Source organism: Saccostrea cucullata, unplaced genomic scaffold (genome assembly GCF_032062105.1).
Source record: "Saccostrea cucullata isolate Sc308-1 unplaced genomic scaffold, CSIRO_AGI_Scuc_v1 ctg2647, whole genome shotgun sequence".
NCBI classification, from domain to species: Eukaryota; Metazoa; Mollusca; class Bivalvia; order Ostreida; family Ostreidae; genus Saccostrea; species Saccostrea cuccullata.
The window spans coordinates 27,534-53,835 of record NW_026938816.1 but is presented as its reverse complement, the minus strand read 5'-3'; the positions used below and the strand labels follow the sequence as shown (position 1 = coordinate 53,835).

At 33.0% G+C, this 26,302-nt stretch overlaps 3 protein-coding genes across 3 annotated transcripts; all 3 read right to left on the bottom strand.

Annotated features, from left to right (window-relative positions):
* Window positions 1-1,987: 1,987 nt before the first annotated feature.
* Window positions 1,988-3,646, bottom strand: LOC134251467 (uncharacterized). Its single transcript, XM_062733895.1, has one exon. The coding sequence runs from the start codon at window positions 3,644-3,646 to the stop codon at window positions 1,988-1,990; it is 1,659 nt and encodes a 552-aa protein (XP_062589879.1).
* A 6,649-nt stretch (window positions 3,647-10,295) lies between these two features.
* LOC134251466 (uncharacterized) lies at window positions 10,296-11,156 on the bottom strand. The gene has a single exon (XM_062733894.1). It carries the CDS (start codon window positions 11,154-11,156, stop codon window positions 10,296-10,298), a length of 861 nt encoding a protein of 286 aa, XP_062589878.1.
* Window positions 11,157-23,726: 12,570 nt separating this feature from the next.
* Window positions 23,727-24,212, bottom strand: LOC134251465 (uncharacterized). The gene has a single exon (XM_062733893.1). The coding sequence runs from the start codon at window positions 24,210-24,212 to the stop codon at window positions 23,727-23,729; it is 486 nt and encodes a 161-aa protein (XP_062589877.1).
* Between the last annotated feature and the right edge of the window lie 2,090 nt (window positions 24,213-26,302).

Below are 26,302 nucleotides of genomic sequence, written 5' to 3'. Positions count from 1 at the left end.
ATTTAGATGGCCAAATAATGTTGTTAATAATATGTATACTTTGAAATTTCGTAAAACAGCCCCATTAAGGAGTTGTAAGAGTGGCCCCTAAATATTTCAATTTAGCATATCTCCACAACAAATAGAAATCTCTGAATAAGTGTTGAACAAACAATCTTCAAAATCACAAGACCTTTCATTTGATATCAGGAAAAAGGGGCTGGCCCCTCAAATTAAGGGCTCGTAGGGACCAGCAGTCTTTTATCTATAACTCTCTTATGATCAATATTTTGTTATACATTACTGAAGCAAAAGTATTTATCTTTACAATTTGCAACAATATATGATACCATTTTGATCACATGTTACGTATTAAGGAGTCACAAGGGGGCAGAATGTCAATTCTTTGACGCTTTATATATATCTCGAAAAGGGGGAATACTTTGATAAGCAATATTAAACAAAAGATTATCAAAATAATGTTCTTAACAATATGCATACTTTGCATAATTCTCGCAAAACAGCCCCATTAAGGACTTATAGGAATGGCCCCCATATATTTTAATTAGGCTTATCTCAACAACAAATAGAAATCTCTGAATAAGTGTTGAACAAACAATCTTCAAAATCACAAGACCTTTCATTTGATATCAGGAAAAAGGGGCTGACCCCTCAAATTAAGGACTTAGAGAGGTCAGGTCTTTCATCTCCAATTCTTTCATAATCAATATTTTTTTTTATAAGTATCCATTATAAGAAGCAAGATATTCATCGTAACGATTTGCAACAATATATTATAAAAGTTTGATCATATGTTACGTTATAAGTAGCTGCAAGGGGCCAAAAATCTTTTTTTTATGCTTTACGTCTCGAAAAGAGGGAGTATTTCTATAAGACATATTGAACAAAAGATGTTCAGAATATCTTGATAACAATGAGAAACTTTAAAATTAATGAAGGAAAACTTAATGTCATTCTCTTTTAACAAATATCTCAGTCAAAATCACATCTCATCTTATCGAGAAATTCAACGGAAGACCTACTCGTTGCTCGCAACGAGATCTCATCTAGTTATTATTATTATTATTATTATTATTATTATTATTAAACCAAACAATCCAAAACAGGTTATCCGGAAATATAGGTCAAAACACATGTTCATGATCAAATAATTTGAAACATTCACGCCATTTTTCTTATCTTTCTATTTCAATAAATAGTTCTGTTTTATTGATCCAAAAGGTAAAACATACGTTATCTTTTTTTTTTTACTAGTAAATCAATATAAAACAACTTGCATACTTTACCCTTAATCACCCATGAAAAAGAAATCTGTCTAAAATCCAGACAAAACAGTAGAAACCAAAGAAAATATCAACTTTTAAACAGTTATACAACTGCATAAGAACTGTTCTATTTAATTCCTTCCTGGTCCCAATATAATGATTGTGGACAGATAGTAATTCATGAATGTTTCGAATTCGACAGTAGAAAAATAATATCCGGATTCAATGTTAGCTTTAATTTTCTCAAATTTTTGTCTATTTGGCCTTTAACACTTTTTTGTGCTTTGATATATTTATTGGAATTTATTATGATAGGTACAAACAATCAATGAAACCTTAATTGATGTTTCAACTAACAATGTAATTTTAGACATACAAATAAATGATTAATTTTTGAAAGAAAAAGGTGTATTACTACTTAAGTAAGGAAGGTTGACGATATCGAAGTTGAAGTCATCACGTTTAAAACAGTTTCAGAGATGGGATCAGGTGGCTAGGACGAGTAAGCATCCCGTGTTGACAAACACTCTGCTTTTACTCTTTTAATGATCTAATTTACGTGACATTCTGTAGTCAGATTCGTTACAAAAACAAAGTACTATCCAATTGGTATGAAACAATTTTTTAAACACCTTTTTTTATTTTTTATTTTTATTGGCTCTTTTTTTTAAATTTCTCCACTCAATTTAATTTTTATTTTTTTAACACTTGCTATTTGAAATTTATACAAGATTATCTCGTCGTTTTATATGTCTGTATATACAGAGTTTGTTTTTGCGGCCTGATCCCACCCAAACGAGATGATTTTGTTGATCATATCCCAGCCCCAAAGGTTCAGCTATCCCATATCCTAATGTTGATATAATAAACAGGAGATGGCCATCCTTGTCGATCACGTGTATTGCGTTGTTAAATCGGCAACAAATCAGAATATTTAAGAGTGCGTCTACACAAATCCCATTTGACATAAAGAATCCAAATGGCATTTCATTTGGTGCTTCGTTGTAAGAGAAACGATATTTCCCTTCACGGTCTGTGACCACCACACCCTTCCCTCTATCAGACACAACAATATCTCCATTGTGATTTTCCGTGATATAGAAAGGTTCACAGTATAATTGCTGGCCTGAGCTGTGATACTGGATGGTTTGTACTGGTTGTACTTCGGCATTAAACCGAATGACTTTCACCTCTAAATTAATGGAAGGATTATCTGAATCATATCTCATCATGACCAGCAAATCTCCAGTAGAAGCTGAGTGACAGATACACCATGGATCCCACAGATCTGTTCTCTGAATCAGCGTCGATTTTGTAGTATTATCTACACTTAGTTTGTTAATGTTCCAGTTTTCGTCGACATAAATTAGTTCTCCTGCCTTGTTAACCGTATGTACTCCATAATTGTGATTAACATCTGACAATTTATATAGAATAGTGCCTTTAGTATTCGTCAAAATAAGACTGCTTCCATCACTGACCCAAATTTTGTCCGATGTCACAAAAGAAATGTGAAAACCTTGAATTAAGTCAGTTACAGCAACATATTTCCTTAACATAGGTATTGGCATCTGCTTTAACATTCGCTTATTTTTTCTCATTTCTCTTATTCCTGCCTCTGTTATTTTGATGTCAACTAAAATATCAGTCATGTCTCCTTTATTGATTTCTTCGAAAAAGCTAAATATTCTGTTATCAGGAAGTTCTATTTTTTGGGGGACGGGAGTTTTCTTTACAAACAACAGAAACTTTATTGGGTTGGTTGCTAGTTGCTCGTATCTGTGCACATATTTCTTCATTTTTTTATGCTTCAATACACATCTCATATAAAAATCTGTTTTATATAAACCTTTAGGTGTCTTACTATGAATATCGATTTGTTTTTTCAGGTTTTCAGCTTTAACAACAAGCTCTTGTTGGATGCCGGAGATTTTAGCTTTCAAGGTATCTACATTTCCTTTGAAGTCAGATTTGAGACCTGCTAAGATTGCACGATTATTTGGGAGACTCTCGCCTCTAATCTGAATAATTCTTTCTTTGTGTTCCTGTCTTTGAACAGTGCAGGCTAATTTGATATCCAGAATTTTATGTCTTTTGTGGTTTTCATTTTTATCACAAAATGCACATTCACAAGATTTGCACCATTTTTGATATTTGCAGTCTGGGTGTTTCTCACAAGACTCTGGCACTATAAAGTCTCCATACTTTAAACGGTAAATAACGACATCATGATCTTTGGTATCGAGTTTTACAACGTGTCTCTGCTTACACGTCATACACAGATTTCGCTTACATGGCCTGCAGTAAAATCTTACGTCATTCTGACACTTCAATTCATTGCACTGAATCACTTTAATCTGTGCTGTGGTGTTCGTATTCATGATGCTACATTTATGTTGTCTCTCTTTTCTTCTAGGTTCAAAATGTAATTTCAGGGTACTGTCTACAATACAATATTTTTAAAAAATTTTTATACAATTACTTTTTTTTACATTTTCATTTTTCTAAGGAAATATGCATTAAAAATATATATATGATAGGTACGAATAGAAAAACATACAGACAAATAACAATTTAATTAATTTAATTAAAATAGAAAATGTCCATCAGTAAAGAATCTGGGGGATTAGGCGAGCCGTTTGCTTACACGGACTTTGTCGCTCTGTAATTTTATAGTTGTACGATTTAAACCCCAGTCACATTTCCAAAAACGAATCAAATACGGGTTTTAAAGCAAAAATTTGGGTGACAGCATCATCGGCCGTTGTCTTGCCCGATTTTGATATTTTTTTGTCGGCCGACCTATACTCGGTCCAAGTTATAATTTTTTCACGTCGGTGGCCATAAAAAATTAATTTATCCGTCGACCAACCTTCGGCCTCGTTCAATCGACCGTCAGTTTATTAAGTCGGTCGTCCGTCGTTGGACAGTAAGAGTGTTGAAAATTTCGGCCGACGGTTAAAATCAAACTGTAGCTCAGAGCTCGATGATCGGCCGACGATTGGCCGACTTGTGAATATTTAACCTAATAAGGATACATATAACACAAACAAAATTTTGATGCATGAATAGATATAAATTTTTTGAACGGAAATAACATAGATCATTAATTCGAAAGATATAAAGTATTCTTTGCTGCTTAGATATGCACCATTTGTCTTTTTATGCAATTCCACACAAATTTTGCACACATTTTCAACATTGAGTCACAATTTAATAAGATTCTGCCACTTTGCCTTGAAAACATTACTCACGTCACCTATCTGAATATAGATCTATGAAAAAATATTGCTGATTTCTAAATAAAAAAGATTTTTATGTGTTATTTATCCAAGTCATCGGTGTCCCTAGGAAGTAATGTGACTGCTCCGTGTCGCCCGATACTGTGACGGCCGATCCTGTTCTTTCAGCCGACAAGACCAGAAAAATTTAGTCGCCCGACCATCGGCTTAAATGTGACCTAGGCATTACTATTAAACATTTAAACTTTATACAGCACTGTCCAAATTGCAATATCTATATTTTTCTTTGAAAAACAACAAAACTTTTAGATAGAATAATAGAAAGCTAATATCGGCCTTTCAATGCTGAAACTTGTTTGAAAAGAATGACCCAAAGATCTATAAAATAAAAAGTTGGTGTGCCATTTCACCTTAATTGTTCTCTTAACTATGTTTTCGGACTGCATACGGAGGGTATATCTCTCAATTCATTCGATACATAAGATCAAGCTCTACGTATGAAAAATAACTAAATGTTTAACAAGCAAGTTGATGAAACAGGAATATCAACAGTCTCGTTTAAAGTCATAATTTCGTAAATTCTATGGTCGATACAATGTCGTTGTCAGCAAATACAATTTATCATTGAGAGAAATTATGACTGACTTTTTTTTCATACTAATTGTTAGTCTATCATTTATACACTGAATTGACGACGGATTATTCCGTTTTTTTCCAGACCATGACAAAGACCACACGGTGGGTGGGACAGTTCAGCAGGGGTGCTCACTCATACATGGCACCTGATCTCACCTCTGATTTTTCGGAGGTTCGTGTTTGGTCTGCTCTTATATAATATTGTTTTATGGACTTTGATATTAAATGCTGTTCGTTATCTCTATATCCTTCTTTTCAGGTATTGGAGGTGGTGCCCTATACCTTTTCTCTAACTGGTTTTGCATACGGAATAGCCATATGGTGCTGGTCTTCCTATGATTGTTTAAATTTCAATCGTGTAATGTAGTCTTCAACTGAATGCATTCAAAATATTATATATCTTGAAAATTTGTTCATTATAGGAAATATATTTAATAAATTGACGGTAAATAAATTCATTATCTTATGCATTTATTTTATTAGTGAAAAACATATTTATTCAAGGTTCTACTTTAAACTCTATGCAGACAATGAAAGTGTATAGCTGTATATATTAACGAAAGCGGACGATTGAGAAGTTCAATTCATCGCTTAAATTTATCATAGAGTTTGGTTGTTAGATTATCATTTTAATGTCTTTTGCATGTAAAATATCCAAATATGAATGAAACTTATGTGTCAGGCTTTGTGTCATCTTTATCTCCCCGAGATATATTGTATCTACTGAAGAATAGCAATAACTAATGTCGAGTAAAATACAGAGCAAGTGTTTCTTTCTTCACGTGTACGATCTTGGACAAATTCTGCTACTTATGAATATAAAAGAAGGTCTGCTAATAACGGGACACAGTGAGTACATTAAGTTTGAAGTTGTGCTTATGCAATTGATTACATACATTTTTTGCACTTAGACAGGAAACATGGAGATTACAAACGGCAAGTATTCAAGATCAATAGTTCATAAAACATTACAAAATAGATATAAATAATTATAAATAAAATAACTACGTTGAATTCGAAAGATCCCATAATGTGAAAATTTCATGTGATGCTTTGAAATTTATCATGTTTTCACTTGTAATATCATTTTTCACAATTCCACATTTAATTTTATATTTACGAGCAATAAATGATAAGACATTATTCAAAACGAAAGAATTTTGGTAAATGCCATACCTACAGCAACATTTCTCATTATTTTTCACAATTCCACATTTCATTTTATATTTACGAGCAATAAATGATAAGACATTATTCAAAACAAAAGTATTTTGGTAAATACCATACCTACAGCAACATTTCTCCACTAATATATACATGTATACCTATGATTTCAGAGACTTTGTTCCAGATTGAATTTTACGTGATTGCAATCAAAAATCAGATAACACATATTCTAATACTTTCATAATGTAAACTTAATCCATATTACTTAAGACAAGTAGAAATGGTATTGTGTATGAATGAAAAATATGAATATTATAATTCATGAAGTTCAGAATAGAAATGCTATAAAGCAGAATCAACTCACCAGTAAGTCAGTCCTTACTGAGTGTTGTCTGCGGACTAAACAAAGTGAATAACAACAGAGCTCATAGATGTTTGGTGTGATTGTATAAGGAATGTCGTTGTCATTGGAGTTTTAGAAAACCCATGAAAGTTCAAACCATTGAACTAAAGTAATGCTTCAATAAAAAGACATTTAACATTGTAGAAAATGCATTTGTGTCCCCAAGGCCCTTTAAAGCTGAAAGTAAATAGACATACGTAACATTAAATCCCTATATCTATCATATTACTGGGATATTCATAATTTAGATATTCTTATGTATATGTATGCAACAAGCTCAAAAAATTTTCTTTAGTTTTCAATTTTATCTTCAATTCTGTGTGTCTCATTGAGTATTTTATCAGATTCATTACTACACCGGATCCCCGATCCCTGAGAGTTGCCAACCTATGAGTGTAGTGTTAAAAATATGATTCTTCATGCCTATATATGTATGTCGTGTGCTTTTACTTTTATATCTTGTGTTTATATTAAGATGTTAATTTTATATGCCCATATGTGAAAGTAAATATGTTTTAATGAAGGACAACAAAGTAATAAAATCAACTTTATGACAATTATGTTATCATGGATAAATAATGGATTTATGATTATTTAATTTGTTCGTCATTCAATTTTAAAAGCAATTTTAATTCTATTGATATATATATATATATATACACATTATTCACATACGTATGTTCCATTTCATAAAATATGATTTGTGTCATCATATGCCATACTCCATGGCATCATGTCTGCACCAGCCATATAAGAAATTTCTCATCTTCGTCAATAATGTGTACGTCATCACACATCAGGATGTTTAATAGTGCGTCTGGAATTGAAAAAAAATTGTAGTCTCTCGAATGGAGGTCCAATGTAAGAGAATCGAAAACCTCCCCGACGGTCAGTTACAACAACGGCGCCATTATCTCCAAAATGTAAGGGTCTTGTATCTGACACAATTATATCTCCATTTCAACTCTCTGTAATATATGCAAGACAATTATAAATTTTGTATTTACGCCTTCTGTATTTGACAGTTTGGGTTTCTTCTCCTTTGCTGGTGTATCGGTTTACTCTGGCTTCCAAGGGAAAGTGTTTAGTTATATCATATTTACCAGAACCTACCAGTAGATATCCATTGAATGGGGAGCTGTAGACACAATGTGGTTTCCATGGATCTGATCTATTTACTAGTGTTAATTCTGTTGTGGTGTCTTGTGATAGTTTGCAGATGTTAACACGTTGATTTATGCAAATGAGTTCATGATCTTTATGTACACCAGTACCAATATTTATGTTAACGAGTTCTTTAATTTTTCTCTGGTCGTTGAATGTATGCATACCAATAGCAATATTTATATAAGTGAGTTTCTTTTCTTTGGTCATTGTATGTACACCAGTACCAATATTTGTAATTGCCAGCTAGTGCAGTTTATCATCAGTTATTTTAAGATTAGGCTATTTTTATCACTAACCCAGATTTTGTTTGGTAATTTATGGGCCTCGGCAAAATGTGAAAAATAAAGAATAAAATACAGCAAAACTTTTCATCTCAAATTATCAATTGATATATAAACCATATGATTCAATAAATTTTACCACTGCAAACCATGAATATACAAAGAGCAAAGCCATACAATGTGGTAGGGGTCAGCCGACATTTGTGATTTTCTATAGTAAATCAAGAAGTGTCATTCATTTCTAAGCGTTTATTTAATATGAGCCTAACGTTGTGCAAACTTGTGCGAATGATAAAAGATGCTTTATATATCTATACAACTTACGTGAAAGTAGGAAGCTTGCACAAGATTAGGCTGGTTCCTAAAATATCCAAAATGTTTCAAAAGATCAATGTGGAATAAATTATTTGAAATACTAATAGCCACGCGAGTTCTACATGTTCTACCCAAGTAAACATTCCTCAAAGATGCTCACTGCATAACCAGGCTTTGTATTATTAAAGTCGTGCCGCTTAGCGATGTTTTTATGTATTTAGTTTTAAAAACACTAGGGGTAAAGAGAGTTAAGTGTTGTTTATAAAATTGTCAACGTTTTTATTGTTCATGCAAAACAATGAGACAGTATTGAAGTTTACCTTAATACTCTTTTTTTAATTCCGCAATTCAAAGACAGTAATATAAATATGATGATCCGTCATCAGATTGTCAAGTATCGATTTCAATGCTCCATCCTCAATTTGAATTAACGAAACACAAAGTGGATTCTGTACGATTTTTCCGGATCTGGGTATATATAGACATCTAAACATATTTAAATCCATGCTGATTTAGGTGAAACTTAACGTGATTTTTTAATCAGAAATATCCATTAGTGTTTTTAACTATTACCAACGGAGAATGATTCGGTAATATATTCTTAGAATAATCGGTCCAGAAAAAGGGCCCATTAAGTATTGCTTAAGTGTTCTTGTCCTTTAACAATTCTGTTGTGACATCTGTCACAATTAAAAAATTTTGAATTTCATATTCAAACAGGAGATATTAATTTCTTAGTAGCTTTTCCCCTGTGTTTGTTATATTTTTCCTATTAAACAAATCACCTCTTCCTTTATTTCATTTATTTTGGACTTAAAAACCCTCTTAGTCATGAAAGGAATCCTACTGGTCTGTTTGTTTTCAAGTTCATATCTCATCATTTTTAATATGTTCTTGTGAGTTTGAAATTTTGATGAGATTAAGTTATTTAAGTAGATTCCTTTTAGTATCTGAGCTTGTCTTGTCATTTTTAACATGATGTGGATGTTTCCTTTCAAAATTTTTTAATTTCTTTTTTCTTGACAAATTTCATATCCGCTACGAACGCTTTATTATGTTTTCGTTTACAAGAAATTCGATATCGTAGATGTCGATAAAAAATCTCGTATATACAAAATTCCCACCATTTTTTGATTGCAGGCATATCAGTGCCTGCTTTATGTTATATTTAATTTTAGGGGGGTCGGATTACATAATATGATGTCAAAGAATTTTGTGTTCTTTCGAAGTTTTTGCTAGTCTTGTCCTTCATGAGATAGGTGCCCTTGAGGTCAAATTTTCATAATTGACTTTTTGGTAAATTTTGATAGCCGAACTCTCTCTGGATGCAAATATATATATATATTTAAAAATATCTCGCTTTTTCAGTATTTTATAAACATTTAGTAAAGCGCATCAAAACAACTTTTACGTTACTCACTGAGAACGTTACATGACATTGACTTTATATTTGTTTAAGCGTCTTTTACTTCAAACAATGCCATTTTTTTTTTTTCAAAATCATTACAATTGTTATTTTCATTTAATCATCAAAAAACAAGCTCATTTGACTTTCTTCGGTCTTACATAAATAACAAAGAAACATAAAAATAAATTATAATTCTAAAATCAATGTAACATATAAATTGTTAAATACGATATTAGATGTGATTGCCAGTACAATTAAGTACCACATTGCAAATGTTTTGATCAGTATTCAAATACATTAATTTACGCTAACAAATTTTCCGCGGAAATTTGTCCACATTGAACTTCTATTTTTATAAGGCATATTTGTTGAACCATGACATTATGTTAGATCCTGTTCTTTAATAGGCTTTTAATAGTAATTCTTCCTGTTAATGTATCTGTATAAAAATATTTCAGCCATACTTGATTCAACCAATAAAAGGTGGTTTGTGTCATCATAGGCAAGACTCCATGGTGTATAGATGTTTGGGAAAGTCAAGAGATGCATCAGAAAATGTCCATCTTTGTCAATCAATTGTACGGTGCCTGAGTTGTGATCAGACACCACGATGTTTGATAGTGCGTCTGTGCAAATCCCACATGGAAAAAATGGTTGGCTATCGAATGGAGGTCCGTTGTAGGAGAACCGAAAGATTCCCTGACGATCTGTTACGACAACAACACCACTATCTTCTTTACGTGAAGATCTTTTATCGGACACAATAACGTCTCCGTTAGTGTTTTCTGTTATATATGCAGGGCAATTATACATTTTCTTTTTACGCCTTTTGTATTGGATAGTTTGTATTTGTAACATTTTGCTATCGTATCGGTTTACTCTGGCCTCCGAAGGAAAGTGTCGGTTTACTTTGGATTCTGTTTGATAGTCTTTCTCATATTTACCAGAACCAACCAATAGATCTCCATTTAAAGTGGAGCTGTAGACACAGAGTGGCCTCCATGGATCTGATTTTATTATTATTGTTGATTCGGTTGTGTTGTCTTGTGAAAGTTTGCAGATTTTATCATTTCTATCTATGTAAATAAGTTCTTTTTCTTTGGTCACTGTATGTACACCAGTTCCAATATCTGTTACTGCCAGCCAATGTTTCGTAAACATGAAGGGAGTTGTGCTTGCCAAGACCAATCTGTTTTTATCACTTGCCCAGATTGTGTTCGGTAATCCAAGGGAAATATGACGAATCCGATCCTCACTGATACCTGTCACCATTATAGATTTGTGAAACTCAATTTCGAGCATAATTTCCAGGAGAAATTCATTTCTTACTTGCCTTTTCCCTATCTCTTTCTGTTGGATATTTCCTATTAAACAACTCAAATCCTCATTAATTCCATTCAATTTAGGAACTTGAAACCTCTTAAGCCATGAAAGGAATCCTACTGGTCTGTTTGATAACTGTCCAAATTTATGTTCATATTTCATTATTTTTTCAATATGTCGTTTTCGATGCTGAAATTTTAATGACATTAATTGCGAATTTAATTTAATACATTCCTTTCGCATTTTTTTATCGATAAAATTCTTGAGTCTCTGACATTTTCTTCTCATCTGCAACATGATTTCGAATGTTTCCCTTTGAATCATTTTAATTTCTGTTTTCTGGTCAGATTTTATATCTGCTAAGATAGCCATATTAAAGGAAGTATCTCACCTCGGAGGTGAATAATCCTGTCATTCTCTGTAGTTCTCTGCACACCATACCAAATGATTCTATATTCTGTGTTTCATGTTGTTGGTGTTCAATACATTTGACACAGATTGGATTTTCACAAGAGAGACACCAACGGTCATATATTTTGCCTTTGTGTCTTTTACACGCCTCTGATATCATAACTCTATTTTTTAACTGGCGTATTACTACATTATGGTACATGGTGTCAAGGCTTATGACATGTTTCTCCTTACAAGGAACACAAAGTCCTCTTTTACATGTGTTGCAGTAGAATTCTATCTTCCCGTGAAATGGATCACAAATTGTTAGCTTTGTCATTGCTGTATTACGCATTTTCATAATGCTCATTTTTGTTTCAGGCTTTGAATAGCTTGGACGAAACTTGAAGATAACAAACACTGATTCTGCTTAACCGTCCATTTACACAATACAAATTATTAGCATGGCAAACTTCGATCTTTAAATCAGAAGTGACTGCAGCTGCCACGCAGATTGAAACATTCCCTACCAACCACTCACACCCGTTGAGTGTTCCTTGACATGATTGGAGAAAAGAACAAATCTGATGAAAATTCAGTCTGAAAATATAGATCTAATGAAACATATGGAGATAACAAACAGTATTTAAGATCAAAAGTTCATAAAGCAATACAAAATAGAAGCAAAGCAAACACGGACTTCCAAAGCATCGGAGGTTGGATCAAGTGCCATGGAGTAGTGAAATTTACAATTTTTTATCTAAGAGGTACCATTATTTGCGATGTCGAAAAGATATGGTTCTAGAGAGAGTATAAAGGAAATCTCCAGTAGATCATATTCAACGTATAAAAGTTATCATACGGTAAATTCTTTTCAAATTTAATTTTGGTTGTTACAGGAAAACAGGAATAGACAGGTCATACTTTGATGCAAATATAACAACAATAAAATTTATATTTAGTTAATGGGGTAGGTTTTTTTAACTCCATATTGAAATGGAAGACATTAGTCAGTATCTGTATTCACCGTGAATTAGTAAAACTGTCCTGGTATCTGAAAAAAATTAAAATCTCAGGACATTGAAAAACAATAAGATGATTTAGTGAATCTAAGCCCCCCGCTTGAGATAAAATAGCATATATATGTGCACTGATCATGTCGATATTTGGGATAGGTGGGGAGGTGGGGACTTTAAAAAGGATATGCGCATGCGATGCTAAAGAGAGTTGTAGACTATGATTACATTGCAAAAACTATAATAAGTTCTTGAGATTTCGCCCGAAATAATATTTTTACGCAGAGACAGAATTGTGAATTTACAACCTTGACCTTTTGACCTCAAATTCAATATGAGTCTTTCTTACACAATTCAGAAGTTGTGGTATAACATTGTACTGCAAAAGTCCAAAGGCTGCTCGAGATATCGCCTGGAAATGAAAGTTTTAGATAAACATAGAATGTTTTACTTTACGACATTGATATTTGAGCTGTTGACCTCAAACTTATTAGGGGTCTACCTTAGTTCATTTGAAGTTGTTTTCATTTTTATTACACAACCTCAAAAGCCTCTAGAGATCTCTCGCGGAAACGAAAGTGTTACAGACAGATAGAAGTATATCTAGGCAGACAGACCAAAATTAATATCCCCAACTTTCAGCAGACAGTTGTTTATGAGGGAGGGGTGGAGGTCAAAAACAGGAGAGCAATTATGAAGTGAGATAGTCTAAATATAGCATGCAGTACGTCCATACATTAATTAGAAAACTTGCCTGATTGCAATAAAAGAAGGTTTTGCAGTTCTTTTGTTATTTTCCCTAAACGTGTAGCAGATTCAAAGAAAAGGTTTTAAGTTGCAGAAACTCATATTAATTTTTTTCAAAATGAATCAATAAAAAGAGCACAGCGAGAAAAAATATTTGGAAGCTAGGTATTGACTTCCAATTTGCTATTAAATGATGCAAAAATTAGTCTCACGGCAAAATATATCAGATTTTCCATTTTTTGAATAGGGAATCCCCATTGTTCTGAAAAAGTGCCTCCTTGAAACAAAATAATTTTGATATATACGCAAAGAGGCAGGAATTTTCTTCAAAACTTTCATTTCCTATTTTTGTTTCAAAGAGGCACATTTTTGAAAAACGCAAAAATTGAATAAAAATTATTCTCCAAACGAAATGCAAAATGTGTACATTAAATAACACTAAAAAACCATCGTCCAAAATGGTCTAGTGGATATGCTGTTTGGTTTCTATCTTTTACTAGAGAATGGGTTCGAATCCTGGTATGGATCATTTTTGCATTTTTTTTTCTTCTTTTTTTTCAACATATAATGGTAGTGCAATGAATTACATAATTTTTTGAAAGGGATAGAATGTCAAGAAATTAATTGAGTAATAAATATATATTAGAAATGCAGTATTAAAGTGTTTTCCTTGATATGCTGTGACTGAAAACTAATACCGGTACTCTATTTAGTTTTGTCTTATTGTTTTGAAAATAAAATTACTATAGTAATTAAATAATTTATACTTTACATACTGTAGTTATTGCAATTTTTGATAATTCTGGTCTCTTGGTTAGTAGCCATGATTTGAATTGAAACAAATTGATTTGTCTTGGATGTAGCGCCAACAGTGTGGTTGTGGGACAGATTTTTTATTTCATGAAAAATATTTTCGCACGATGTCTACAGTTTATCTTTCAAAATGCTTCTTTAGCCATTGTGCTTTTTGTTGTTCCACTTTTTTCATGCAAAATGACGAGTGTTTTGCTGTATCAAGCGGGAAATATCCTTCGTATACATAGTCCTCTACGTAGCTGTATCTATAATTAGACATAACGAGGGTATTTAAATGTCCTTCTCGATATATAGGGAATAATCGCGTGTTTCTGCAACACCTTCTTTAAAAGTATGTCGACGAACATTTATAAAAGCGACTTGATTTAAATCCCCTACTTCATTAACTAAATATAAATTTGATTTTCGCTTTATTTTCATCAAAGAATAACCTATTTATTCATGTTTTCCTGTAACAACCAAATTTAAATTTTATAAGAATGTATTTTTTATAGGGTTGACATGATGTACTGGGGATTTCCTCTATACTATCTCTAGAACCATATCTTCCCTACATAGCTGAATCTGCACCTATACGACAACAAAATGTTAGTAGACGTCAGTACGTGAAAAAATCGGCGAATAATGGGTACCCATCAGATAAAAATATGCAAATTTAAACCATTAATTTTTTTTATATTTATCCATTTGAAATTAAAAGAGAGAAAAGCAAAATGGATTATAAAAAATTAAGGCAGGAATTTTGATAAACATTATTTTCATACGGGAATATTCTGTGGACGTATTAACTATTGGTAAATAGAAATACGAACCTTGAACAGAAAACTTCACTTTTCAATTCTGCCCAAAAGTCCACTGGTATGCAATTCAATTCCGCAATAAAATGTTTCTCCCTGCAACATAAGACAATTTTGATTTTTATAGACGCACTTTCTAAAGAAAGTTCGGGTATATTGTTGTTACTCATGTCCGTCCGTCCGTCCGTCCGTCTGTCACACTTTTCTTCTTTGAACTCCTCCTACATTTTTCACAGTAGCTTAATCATCCTTTGGTAGATGGTTGGGGGTGTCATGTAGATGTGCAGTAAGGTTTCGGAATTTTGATTTTGCCCCGGGGGATCAAATGGGGGTCGAAAAATGACGTTTTTTATGCAAAAAGCCCCTTCTTCCCTGAACTCCTCCTACATTTTTCACAGTAGCTTAATCATCCTTTGGGAGATGGTTGGGGTGTCATGTAGATGTGCAGTAAGGTTTTGGAATTTTGATTTTGCCCCGGGGGATCAAATGGGGGTCGAAAAATGACGTTTTTTATGCTAAAAGCCCCATCTTCCCTGAACTCCTTCTACATTTTTCTCAGCAGCCTAATCATCTTTTGCGAGATGGTTGGTGGTGTCATGTAGATGTGCAGTAAGGTTTCGGAATTTTGATTTTGCCCCGGGGGATCAAATGGGGGTCGAAAAATGACGTTTTTTATGCAAAAAGCCCCATCTTCCCTGAACTCCTTCTACATTTTACTCAGCAGCCTAATCATCTTTTGGGAAATGGTTGGGGGTGTCATGTATATGTGCAGTAAGGTTTCGGAATTTTGATTTTGCCCCAGGGGATCAAATGGGGGTCGAAAAATGACGTTTTTTATGCTAAAAGCCCCATCTTCCCTGAACTCCTACATTTTTCTCAGCAGCCTAATCATCTATTGGGAGATGGTTGGTGGTGTCATGTAGATGTGCAGTAAGGTTTCGGAATTTTGATTTTGCCCCAGGGGATCAAATGAGGGTCGAAAAATGACGTTTTTTATGCTAAAAGCCCCATCTTCCCTGAACTCCTTCTACATTTTTCTCAGCAGCCTAATCATCTATTGGGAGATGGTTGGTGGTGTCATGTAGATGTGCAGTAAGGTTTGGAATTTTGATTTTGCCCCGGGGGGTCAAATGAGGGTAAAAAATTGATGTTTTTTATGCAAAAAGTCCCGTCTTCCCTAAACTCCTCTTACATTTTACTCAGTAGCCTAATCATCTTTTAAGAAATGGTTGGGGGTGTCATGTAGATGTGCAGTAAGGTTTCGGAATTTTCATTTTGCCCGGGGGGTGGGGGGTGGGGTGGGGGGATGGGGATCAAATCGGGGTAGAATTTTTTTTTTTTTTTTTTTACATATATTTGACATGTTTAATCACCCTGCTTTCAAGAACTTCCCTAATATCTTATGCTGCAATAGCTTTAAACCCTGATCATTTAGAAAATGATTGGTTTGTTTTGTGTATGTGTAAAATGGTTTCAAAATTTGAATTTTTATATGGATGGCAAAAAGGGGCTGGAAAAATATGGCCACTCCCTAACCCTGGGGGTCATGATTTGTACAAACTTGAATCTACACCTCTTGAGAATATTTCCATATTAATCATGCTCTTGGTGTTCTTGAAAAGAAGAATTTTAAAGATGTGTTTCCTTTTATTCCTAAATAAAACTTTGATCCCTAATTGTGGCCTGACCCTAGCCTGAGGTGATGATTTGAAAAACTAGAAATATGTCTATAGGACATGAATGTCCCGCCAGATGTGTATTACTAATGGTACATTAAAGAAGAGGCCCATTGGGCCACATTGCTTACCTGAGTACTGTAGCTAAGAAAAAGTAGAAATTGGTTTATTATTGAAAAGTTATAATCCAAAAGTAATCCCATGATCAATCATGGATTTGCTTTTCTTCAAAGAATTTTCCCATATATTTCTATGTAAAACTTTGGTCGGCCATTTTGGCCCGGCCCTACCCCCTGGGGTCATGATTTAAACAAATTTGAATCTACACTACCTGAAGATGCTTCCATATAAATATGATGAATTATGGATTTGTCATTCTTGAGAAAAAGATTTTTAAAGAATTTTCCCATATATTTCTATGTAAAACTTTGGTCGGCCATTTTGGCCCGGCCCTACCCCCTGGGGTCATGATTTAAACAAATTTGAATCTACACTACCTGAAGATGCTTCCATATAAATATGATGAATTATGGATTTGTCATTTTTGAGAAGAAGATTTTTAAAGAATTTTCCCATAAATTTCTATGTAAAACTTTGGTCGGCCTTTTTGGCCCTGCCCTACCCCCAGGGTCATGATTTGAACAAACTTGAATCTTCACTACCTGAGGATGCTTCAATATAAATTTGATGAATTATGGCTTTGTCATTCTTGAGAAGAAGATTTTTAAAGAATTTTCCTATATATTTCTATGTAAAACTTTGGTCAGCCATTTTGGCCCTGCCCTACCCCTGGGGGTCATGATTTGAACAAACTTGAATCTACACTACCTGAGGATGTTACCCCATAAGTTTCATCTTTCCTGGCACAGTGGTTCTTGAGAAGAAGATTTTTAAAGAATTTTCCAATATATTTCTATGTAAAACTTTGGTCGGCCATTTTGGCCCTGCCCTACCCCCGGGGGTCATGATTTGAACAAATTTGAATCTACACTACCTGAGGATGTTAACCCATAAGTTTCATCCTTCCTGGCACAGTGGTTCTTGAGAAGAAGATTTTTAAAACATGCCACCAAATTTTCATTAATTCCCAATTATCTCCCCTTGAATGAGGGCGTGGCCCTTCATTTGAAGAAACTTGAATCCCCTTCACCCAAGGATGCTTTGTGGCAAGTTTGGTTGAAATGGCCCAGTGGTTTTTGAGAAGAAGTCGAAAATGTGAAAAGTTTACAGACAGACAGACAGACGGACACCAGACAAAATGTGATCAGAAAAGCTCACTTGAGCCTTCGGCTCAGGTGAGCTAAAAACTCAAAACTAAAATTTGTATTAGTGTATAAAGTTTGATGAAAATATCTTAAACAGTTTTTTTCAGAATTGAAACTAAAATATAAATAAATTGGATATAGATAATAAATTCTCATCAAATTATGTATAAGTGCATGTTAAACATAAAAATGTCTTAAATTATTTCTTAAAAACTTAGCAAAATACAAATTAAAGAGGAGGGAGGTCAAGGTCACAGGAATGTGCAAGATGAAATTTTTGATGCAGCTGAATAGCTCTCAATAATACATATCAGCATATTATGTTTGATAAAAATATCTTGAATGATTTAATGAAACTGAGCTTAACACTTTGTTTTAAGAAAAGAAAGGTCAAAGGAAAGGTTGTGGTCAAAATGTTGTTCTAGCTGAAAAGCTTGCATCAGTGTGAATTTACTATTAGCATATGAAGTTTGATAAAAATATAATTAATGGTTTATTTAAAACTTAGATAAACACATATTTTAAAAAGTGAGGTCAAGGTCAAAAGAAAATTCAAGGTCAAAATAAGTTAATGCAATAATAGCTCTCATCAGTATGTATCAGCATATGAAGTTTGATATATATATCTTGAACTGTTTATTCAAAACTGATCTAGTCTAAGACATTAATTTTAGAAAAGTGAGGTCAAGATCACAGGAAATGTCAAGGTAAAAAAGAGTGAAGCATTGTAAAGCTTTAACTGCTTACATCAGTACGTATCATCATGTGAAGTTTCATTACACAACTTGAATCGTTACGGTTTCTTTAAAATAAAGCTAAACACTAATTTTAAGAAAAGTTAAGTGAAGGTCAAAGAAAAGTAAAGGTAAAAAAAATTGCCGCAGTTGGATAGTTTTCATCAGTATATGCATCAACATATGAACTTTGATAAAAATATCTAGAAAGTAATTTCTTTGAGCTCGATGGAAAGATAGATGGAAGGGTGGAGGACGGACATGACAAAAACTAATACATGTATTCCTAATCATGGCGTAGCATAAAAAACTTGAATCTACATTATATGCGGATGTTTCCATATCAAGATTATACAAGCAAATTCAAAGAATTGTGGTCCTCTGCTTTCTGTGTTTAAGTGAATGGGATGCCATAATTTATGGCAGATTGTGTATCAAATATGCACCCCTATCATATGTCACTTTATGAAAATTAGGTCAAAGGGGGGAAATCATCGCATGCTGGAAATATTTTGTTGCAGGTAAAGTACATGTCAAATATGAAAGACCCATCTCTTTTCAATCAAAAGTTATATATATATAAATATATAATATAATATTTTTGAAAAGTAGGTTAAACTTCTAGGTCAAGATCACAGAGTCAAAAGTCATGATATATTTAGAAAAGTCTTTTCACATGTAATATACATGTATAATTTAAATGCCATATCTTTTCTCTTTCAAAATGATTAAAGCCATATATGGCGTAACTGATCAAAAAATATAATTTTAAAAAATACAGAATTAAGTCAAGAAATATAGTTAATACATTTAAATTAAAACTTTTCATACAATTTTGAACACGGAGAACACTTCGTTTCAACTAATTATACGATTTTATCTTCTGTGTAATGTGTTATTTAAATCTTTTGTATTTTCTTCCGAGTCGGAGAAAATTCCGAGAATCCAAATTAAATTGTGATATCTTTATAAAGCAATTGACTTAGATTTTGTTATTTACGGAAAATTTCTATCTTTATGTAAAGTAATGATACAAATAATAAGTTTTTATAATTTTAGTCTTAATAATTTTCATTGTACATACGCCATATATGGCTTTAATTTAAAATGTTATTTTTTGGAAAGTAGGTAAAATTTTAAGGTCAAGGTCTCACTTGGGTTAAAAAATCATAGTACATTTAGAAAGTTTTGTGGTAATGTACATGTGAAATATGAAAGCCCTATCTCATATTATTCAAAAGTTATGATCAAGGTTAAATTTATTGTGACAGATGCACATACTGTCAAGGATGGCCAGACTGACAGACAAATAAGATTTAATGTTCCCTCCCTTTCCCCAGAAAGTGAAAACGGGGGATGATAATGCCCTTGCTGTTCTTGAGAAGAAGATTTATGATGGAAAAAAATCCCCTGCATATTTCTTAACGCAAATCAATATTGTGTTTTTATGTCATTTAATTGTTTGTTTGTTGTTAAACATCCCTCTCAGGAATTTTTAACTCAAATGGAGACACCATCACTTGAAAAATAATGAGGACAAGTCAGATTTGAGGTCAACATTCATTTTAGGAGTTTTCAACCATTAAGACGTAAAGAGACAGGAACTCGATCCTTCCCCTCACCCCATCCCAGACCCCTGTTTATTCATGACATGTATGCAAACTACTGCTTGTTATACATTTAAAAAAAAATATGTTAATAGCCTATATACAAATACTTTAATGTGGTCCATCTCTTTGAATGATTTTCATTCCTAATTCTAGGAGGATAGGTTGATGAATGAAATGTCAAGCAATCTTATCATTGATGCACTTTTATTTCATTTAATGCAGTCATATTGTGAACATTTCCAGTTTAGAATCATTAGGAGAGTGGGGATGACCTCCAGGGAGTTCAAAACCTTTATACCATTAAATTTACATAACATAATAACACAAAAAACGCAAAATTATGTATGGTCAAATGGAAAAAGTTTCCTACTATTTAGGAGTCACATAATCATTTGCCATTACTGTTTTGTATCTTGAGATCCCCCCCCCCAATTTGCAAGACTTTGGATGCCCTCCACCCTAGAAAACAGACACCACCATAACTTCTCCTTTTATTTGCTTCTCAGGAAATTCTGGTCTGGAAATCCCCCCTCCCTCCCAGAAAAAAAATTCTGTATCTTGTAACTGAATGTAAAGTCGATAACGGGCGATAACTCTTTAGAATATTGCAGCATCGGATGACCTTTGATCCTTTAAACTTTAACCTAACCAGTTGCATTTCAGACTATTTTACCCAAATCTATACCAAAACGTGTACTTACCGACTGCCATAGCTCCAACTTCATGAAATATAATCCAATTAAAACACAAAATAATTCCTACTGACATACATGCAATGATGTGTACACAGCACTACGCCTAGTACTGCACGTGCAGTGCTATCTAAAAATGATAATGGTAAAACTAGTACTTAAGTTAAGCACGTGACGCAAGCCCAATGTGATGCAGGTCTTCAGATACATTTACAGTATAAGAACAAATTCAAAATTATTATTTACAAAAGATGTTTTATCTTAACTTTGCCATCTAGGCCTATTTCCAACAACAGGAAAATAGGGTGTGTTTGTGTGTGTGTGTGTGTGTGAGGGTGTGTGTGTGTGTGTGTGTGAGGGTGTGTGTGTGTGTGTGTGTGTGTGTTGATGGGAGAGGGGTGGGGGTTGACTAAATTGATTGGTATACATGGTATATGGCATCTTTCAAGGTGTTTCTGCCTAATCAAGTATAAAAAAGTTTGTACATTTTGAAAAAAATCATCAAAAACGCTTTACACTAATTTGAATAATATTTTTTTGTTGATCTATATGAGAAAATAGATTTAAAAAGTTCCAATTATGGGCCAAAAATTTAACCCCCCCCCCTTGTTTCAAACCTAATTTACATCATTAATTGAATTCTGTTGTTTAATTTCAGACTGGTAATGAATTACGAATATGAAATACATGTACCTATAAGATCGAGGCCCATGGGTCACATGTTCACTTGAGAATATTATGCTCAATTTGATGAATACATGGAGGCCCTATTATGTAAATTATTGAATTATATTGACTTTTTCCTTGGTAAAGCCCAATTTTAGAGGAGTGTGCATTTAGAGGCAAACACCTTAGTGCGGGTATTACTGTCTCATGACAGCATCTAGTTTTTTTTAAAGTTTCCTAACTTCATCTTCTTTGATGGTGTCACAATTGTCCTGTCGTGCATTTATTTAATTGTCCGAGGATTAACTAATACTACAAAACAAACCACAAACTTGTGAAATTTATTATAAATTCACACTAGTGAAATTTTCAAAAGGAAACTTACTGAATTATTTTCTTATAAACAATGTCATAGTAAAACATTGTTTGAAAACAGGTTATCCGAAAAAAAATTGCAAAATTTCACACATGTGCATGATCAATAAGTTTGAAAACTTTCACGACGTGTTTCTTATCTATCTATAGCAATACATATTTCTGTTTTATTGATCGTAGAGTACCAACGGTAAAACGTTATCTTTTCTTTGTACTAGTAATCAATATCAAATAAGTTGCATACTTTACTTATAATCACCCATGAAGTAGAAAACTTTTTAAACTCCAGATAAACTGTAGAAACCAAATAAAATATTTACAATTAAACAGTTATACAACAAGTAAGGGCCGTCCCATTACGTCCATGCTTCTTCCAAGTGCATTACTGATCCTGAAAATATACATGGTAATATACATATGTTATGTAACGTGGGAGGGCAGTTTATTCAAGAAGGCTCGACAGAAGAAAAAAATCCGGATTCAATGTTAATTTGATTTTCTTCACTGAACACTTTATTGTGGTGGAATATTAAGTCTTCTTAGATTTAATTTTTTTCACTTTTTACTGTACAGCATGTGAGTTTCAACTTACAAGTCAGAATTTCTGTTGTAAAATTGTAATTAACTAAAGGACAAAAAACATTTATTTTACGCTGTTCAGATTTGCAATGGAAGAATTATTCATAAGCTTTGCAATTGGTTGATGCAAAATAACATGAATGTCATCCTGATTTTTTATATACTACTTTATTACATTTTCAACATTAAAACACTGAGATCCATACATTGAATAAAGGTGATATTCTGTCAAAGAGTTTAATGATATCAAAATGATATCCTTTGACAGTGTGACCTAGGCCCATTTTACAGCAGAACTTAAAGGATGCTGGTATCTTTCCCTTTTACATTGACTTTCTTTTTTCAAAGAATTTAATAAGATATTTTTTGGTACGAATTTATAACAGCATCATTTTTTTGCAAAATTAAAAAAATTACGTATTTTATATATCGTGTCAAATATTGATGGATTTTTTTCATATTGATTTACTCAATTGTCTACAATTTTTCCTTTTTCCTATCATGACAAGGAGTACACGGTGGGTATGACCGGTAGGCAGTGGATGCTTACGACTCCATGGCACTGAAATCACCTCTGAAGTTTTAGAGGCCAGCGTTTGTTCTGCTCCTGATTTGCACTCGTTAAATGAACTAAGCTTGAAAATTGTTCGTTATCTCTATATCTCATGATTAAAACATAAATATTAACTCTCAATGTATGGGCATCAGATCATTATTATTCATACCAATAAGAGCGTCTGAAACATTCTTGTCTGTAATGTATGAAAAATGTGTGTATAACGCACAGTGATCTATCTATTAAAAAAACTAAACTATTCTGTGACCAGAGCATAACAGATATCCATATAAATTACAGGTGTGGGATGAGGTGCCTAAGAGGAGTAAGCTTCTCCTGTTGACCTGTCATACCCTGCCCAGAAACCTATGTATTGATCAAGTATATGGATTTTTCTGTAGTCAAGTTCAGCACAAAACAAATTTCTATCAAATGGATTGAAATAAGTCAGCCAAACCACTAGCAAATTAAAGTTTATGCAAGATAATCTTGTCGTTCTATATGTCTGTATACACAAAGACTGTTGGTGTGGCCTGATCCCATCCAAACAAGATGATTTTTCTCATCATATCCCAGACACAATGGTGTAAATATCCCATCTTATTTTGTTGATAGAATTGACAGCAGGAGACCGTCCTTGTTAATCATGTGTATTGTGTGATCCGTTCGACTACAGATCAGTATATTTAAGAATGTATCTACGCAGGTTCCATGTGGAACAAAGAACATCCATGGAAATACTTTTGATTGTCCTCTGTAAGTGAAACGATAATTTCCATTATGGTCTGTGACCACCACACCACGCCATCCATCGGAAACAATAATATCTCCATTATGGTTCTCTTTGATATAGATAGGTTCACTATATAATTTCTGGCCTGAGTTGTCGTACTGGATGATTTGTACTGGTTGTACATTACTGTTAAACCGAATGACTTTCACCACTGAGTTAATGATAGAGTTTTTTGTATCATATCTCATCATGACCAGCAAATCTCCTGTAGAGGCTGAGTGACAGATACACCATGGTTCCCATAGTTCTGTTCTCTTTATCAGTGTCGACTTTGTAGTATTGTCTACACTCATTTTGTTAATGTTCCAGTCCTGGTCTACATAAATTAGTTCTCCTGCATTGTTTACCGCATGTACACCATAATATTCATTTACATATGACAAATGATGAAGAAATTTACCTTTAGAATGTGTCAAAATTAAATTAAGTCCACCACTGACCCAAATTTTATCTTGTGTCACAAAAGAAATGTGAATACTATGAATTAAGTCAGTCACAGTAACATACTTCTTTTACATTCCTTTTTGCATCAGCTTTAACATTTTTTCAGCTCTAACTTTTCTTTTTCCTGTCTCTGTGATTTTGATTTCAACAAAAAAGTTCTTTATGTCTCTTTTATTGATTTCTCCCCATAAGCTGCATGTTATGTTATCTGGAAGTTCTTTTGGTTTGGGGACAGGGATTTTCTTTATGAACAACAGAAACCTGACAGACTTATTTGCCAGTTTTTCAAATCTATTCACATAATCCTTCATTTTTTTATGCTTTAAGGCAAAACTGATATAAGAATTTGTTTTTTCATTAGGTGCCTTACTATGCATATAGATAAGTTTTTTTTCAAGTTTTCTGCTTTCACCGTTAGCTTATGTTGGATGCTGGAAAATTGTGCTTTCAATGTTTTTACATCTTTTTTGACTAAAAACTTGAGACTTTCTGAAATTGCACGATTGTATGGTAGAATATCACCTCTCATTTGAATGATTCGTTCTCTGTGTTCCTGTCTTTGAACCGTGCAGGCTAATTTGATATCCAGAATTTCATGATCTTGATGTTTATCATTTTTATCACAGATGGGACATTTACAGAATTTGCACCAGTTTTTATATTTGCATTCTGGGTGCATATCACATAACTCTGGTGTTATAAAGTCTCTATGCTTTAAGCGGTATATAACGACATCATAGTCTTTGGTATCGAGATACACGACGTGTTTCTGCTTACAAGGCATACAGAAATTTTGTTCACATTGTCTGCAGTAGAACTCCACATCCCTCTGACACAGACAACATTGAAGTACTTTAAGTTGTGTTGTGATATCTTTATTCATTGTGCTACTTAAATATATTTTTTTATTTGAATTAAAAAGTCGTTTCAAGGGACAGTCTACAATTAAACAAAATATAATGTATTCTTAGACATTAATTTTCATGATAAGTAAAATGATTTAAGGATGACGTTTACTCGGGTTTCAGAAATCAGAGAGATAATTTTATAAAGTATAATATATTTAATCAAAAATTGTTTTAAATGGATAAAATAGCTAAGTTTATTTGAATATCAATTTAAACATTTAATATGTAAGTCTTTGAAGAAAATATACAGGAACAAAACTCAATGTATGGCTATGCAGAGGAAATTCGAACTAAATTTTGAATTTTTGAATTTTTTTTTGGGGGGGGGCAATATTAATCACAAAGTAAATGTTATATGTATTTTAAGACATCAATTTGAAAATTTTATATGTGCTTAAGCTCATAAATTATTTCAAAAAAATGAATGCTATGACATCAAAAAATTCAAAAACATGTACAAAAACCACTCCAGTCAACATATCTATATAATTTGATCATTGACCCCATATAATATTAATACCATGAAAATGAGGGTGACAAAAGTAATCCGAGGCTATATAAATAATTTAGAGTTCTTATCACTCAGATTTTTTGCAATACTTGATTAAAAATGGGGGAAAAAATTATGACAGAGGAGATTCGGACTGTAATAACTATCACGTTTACAACCCAAAATCTACTCATTTCTTTATATAGAGAAACTCTGTTCCCTTGCCATAATATTTCATTATTAATTTTTGTTGCTCTTAGTGTGAAAAATTGAGGAATTTCCCGAGAAATACTCAAGGGCCCCTAACTTGAAAACGAGGTCATTGATCTAGTTATTCGAAATCGAAATTTAACACAATAATCATAGGTGTACAATGTGCAATAGGTGGTATTTTGTTCTTATCAGTGGTATTTTCAGTCATCTGAGTAAAGGTATACCTAAAATTTTAAAATGTACGTCTAGTAAAATTGTTCACTAAAGCAAGAATTTTAACCCCCCTCAAAGTGAATAACAAGTTATTCAGAAAAAAGTCAGAATGCAA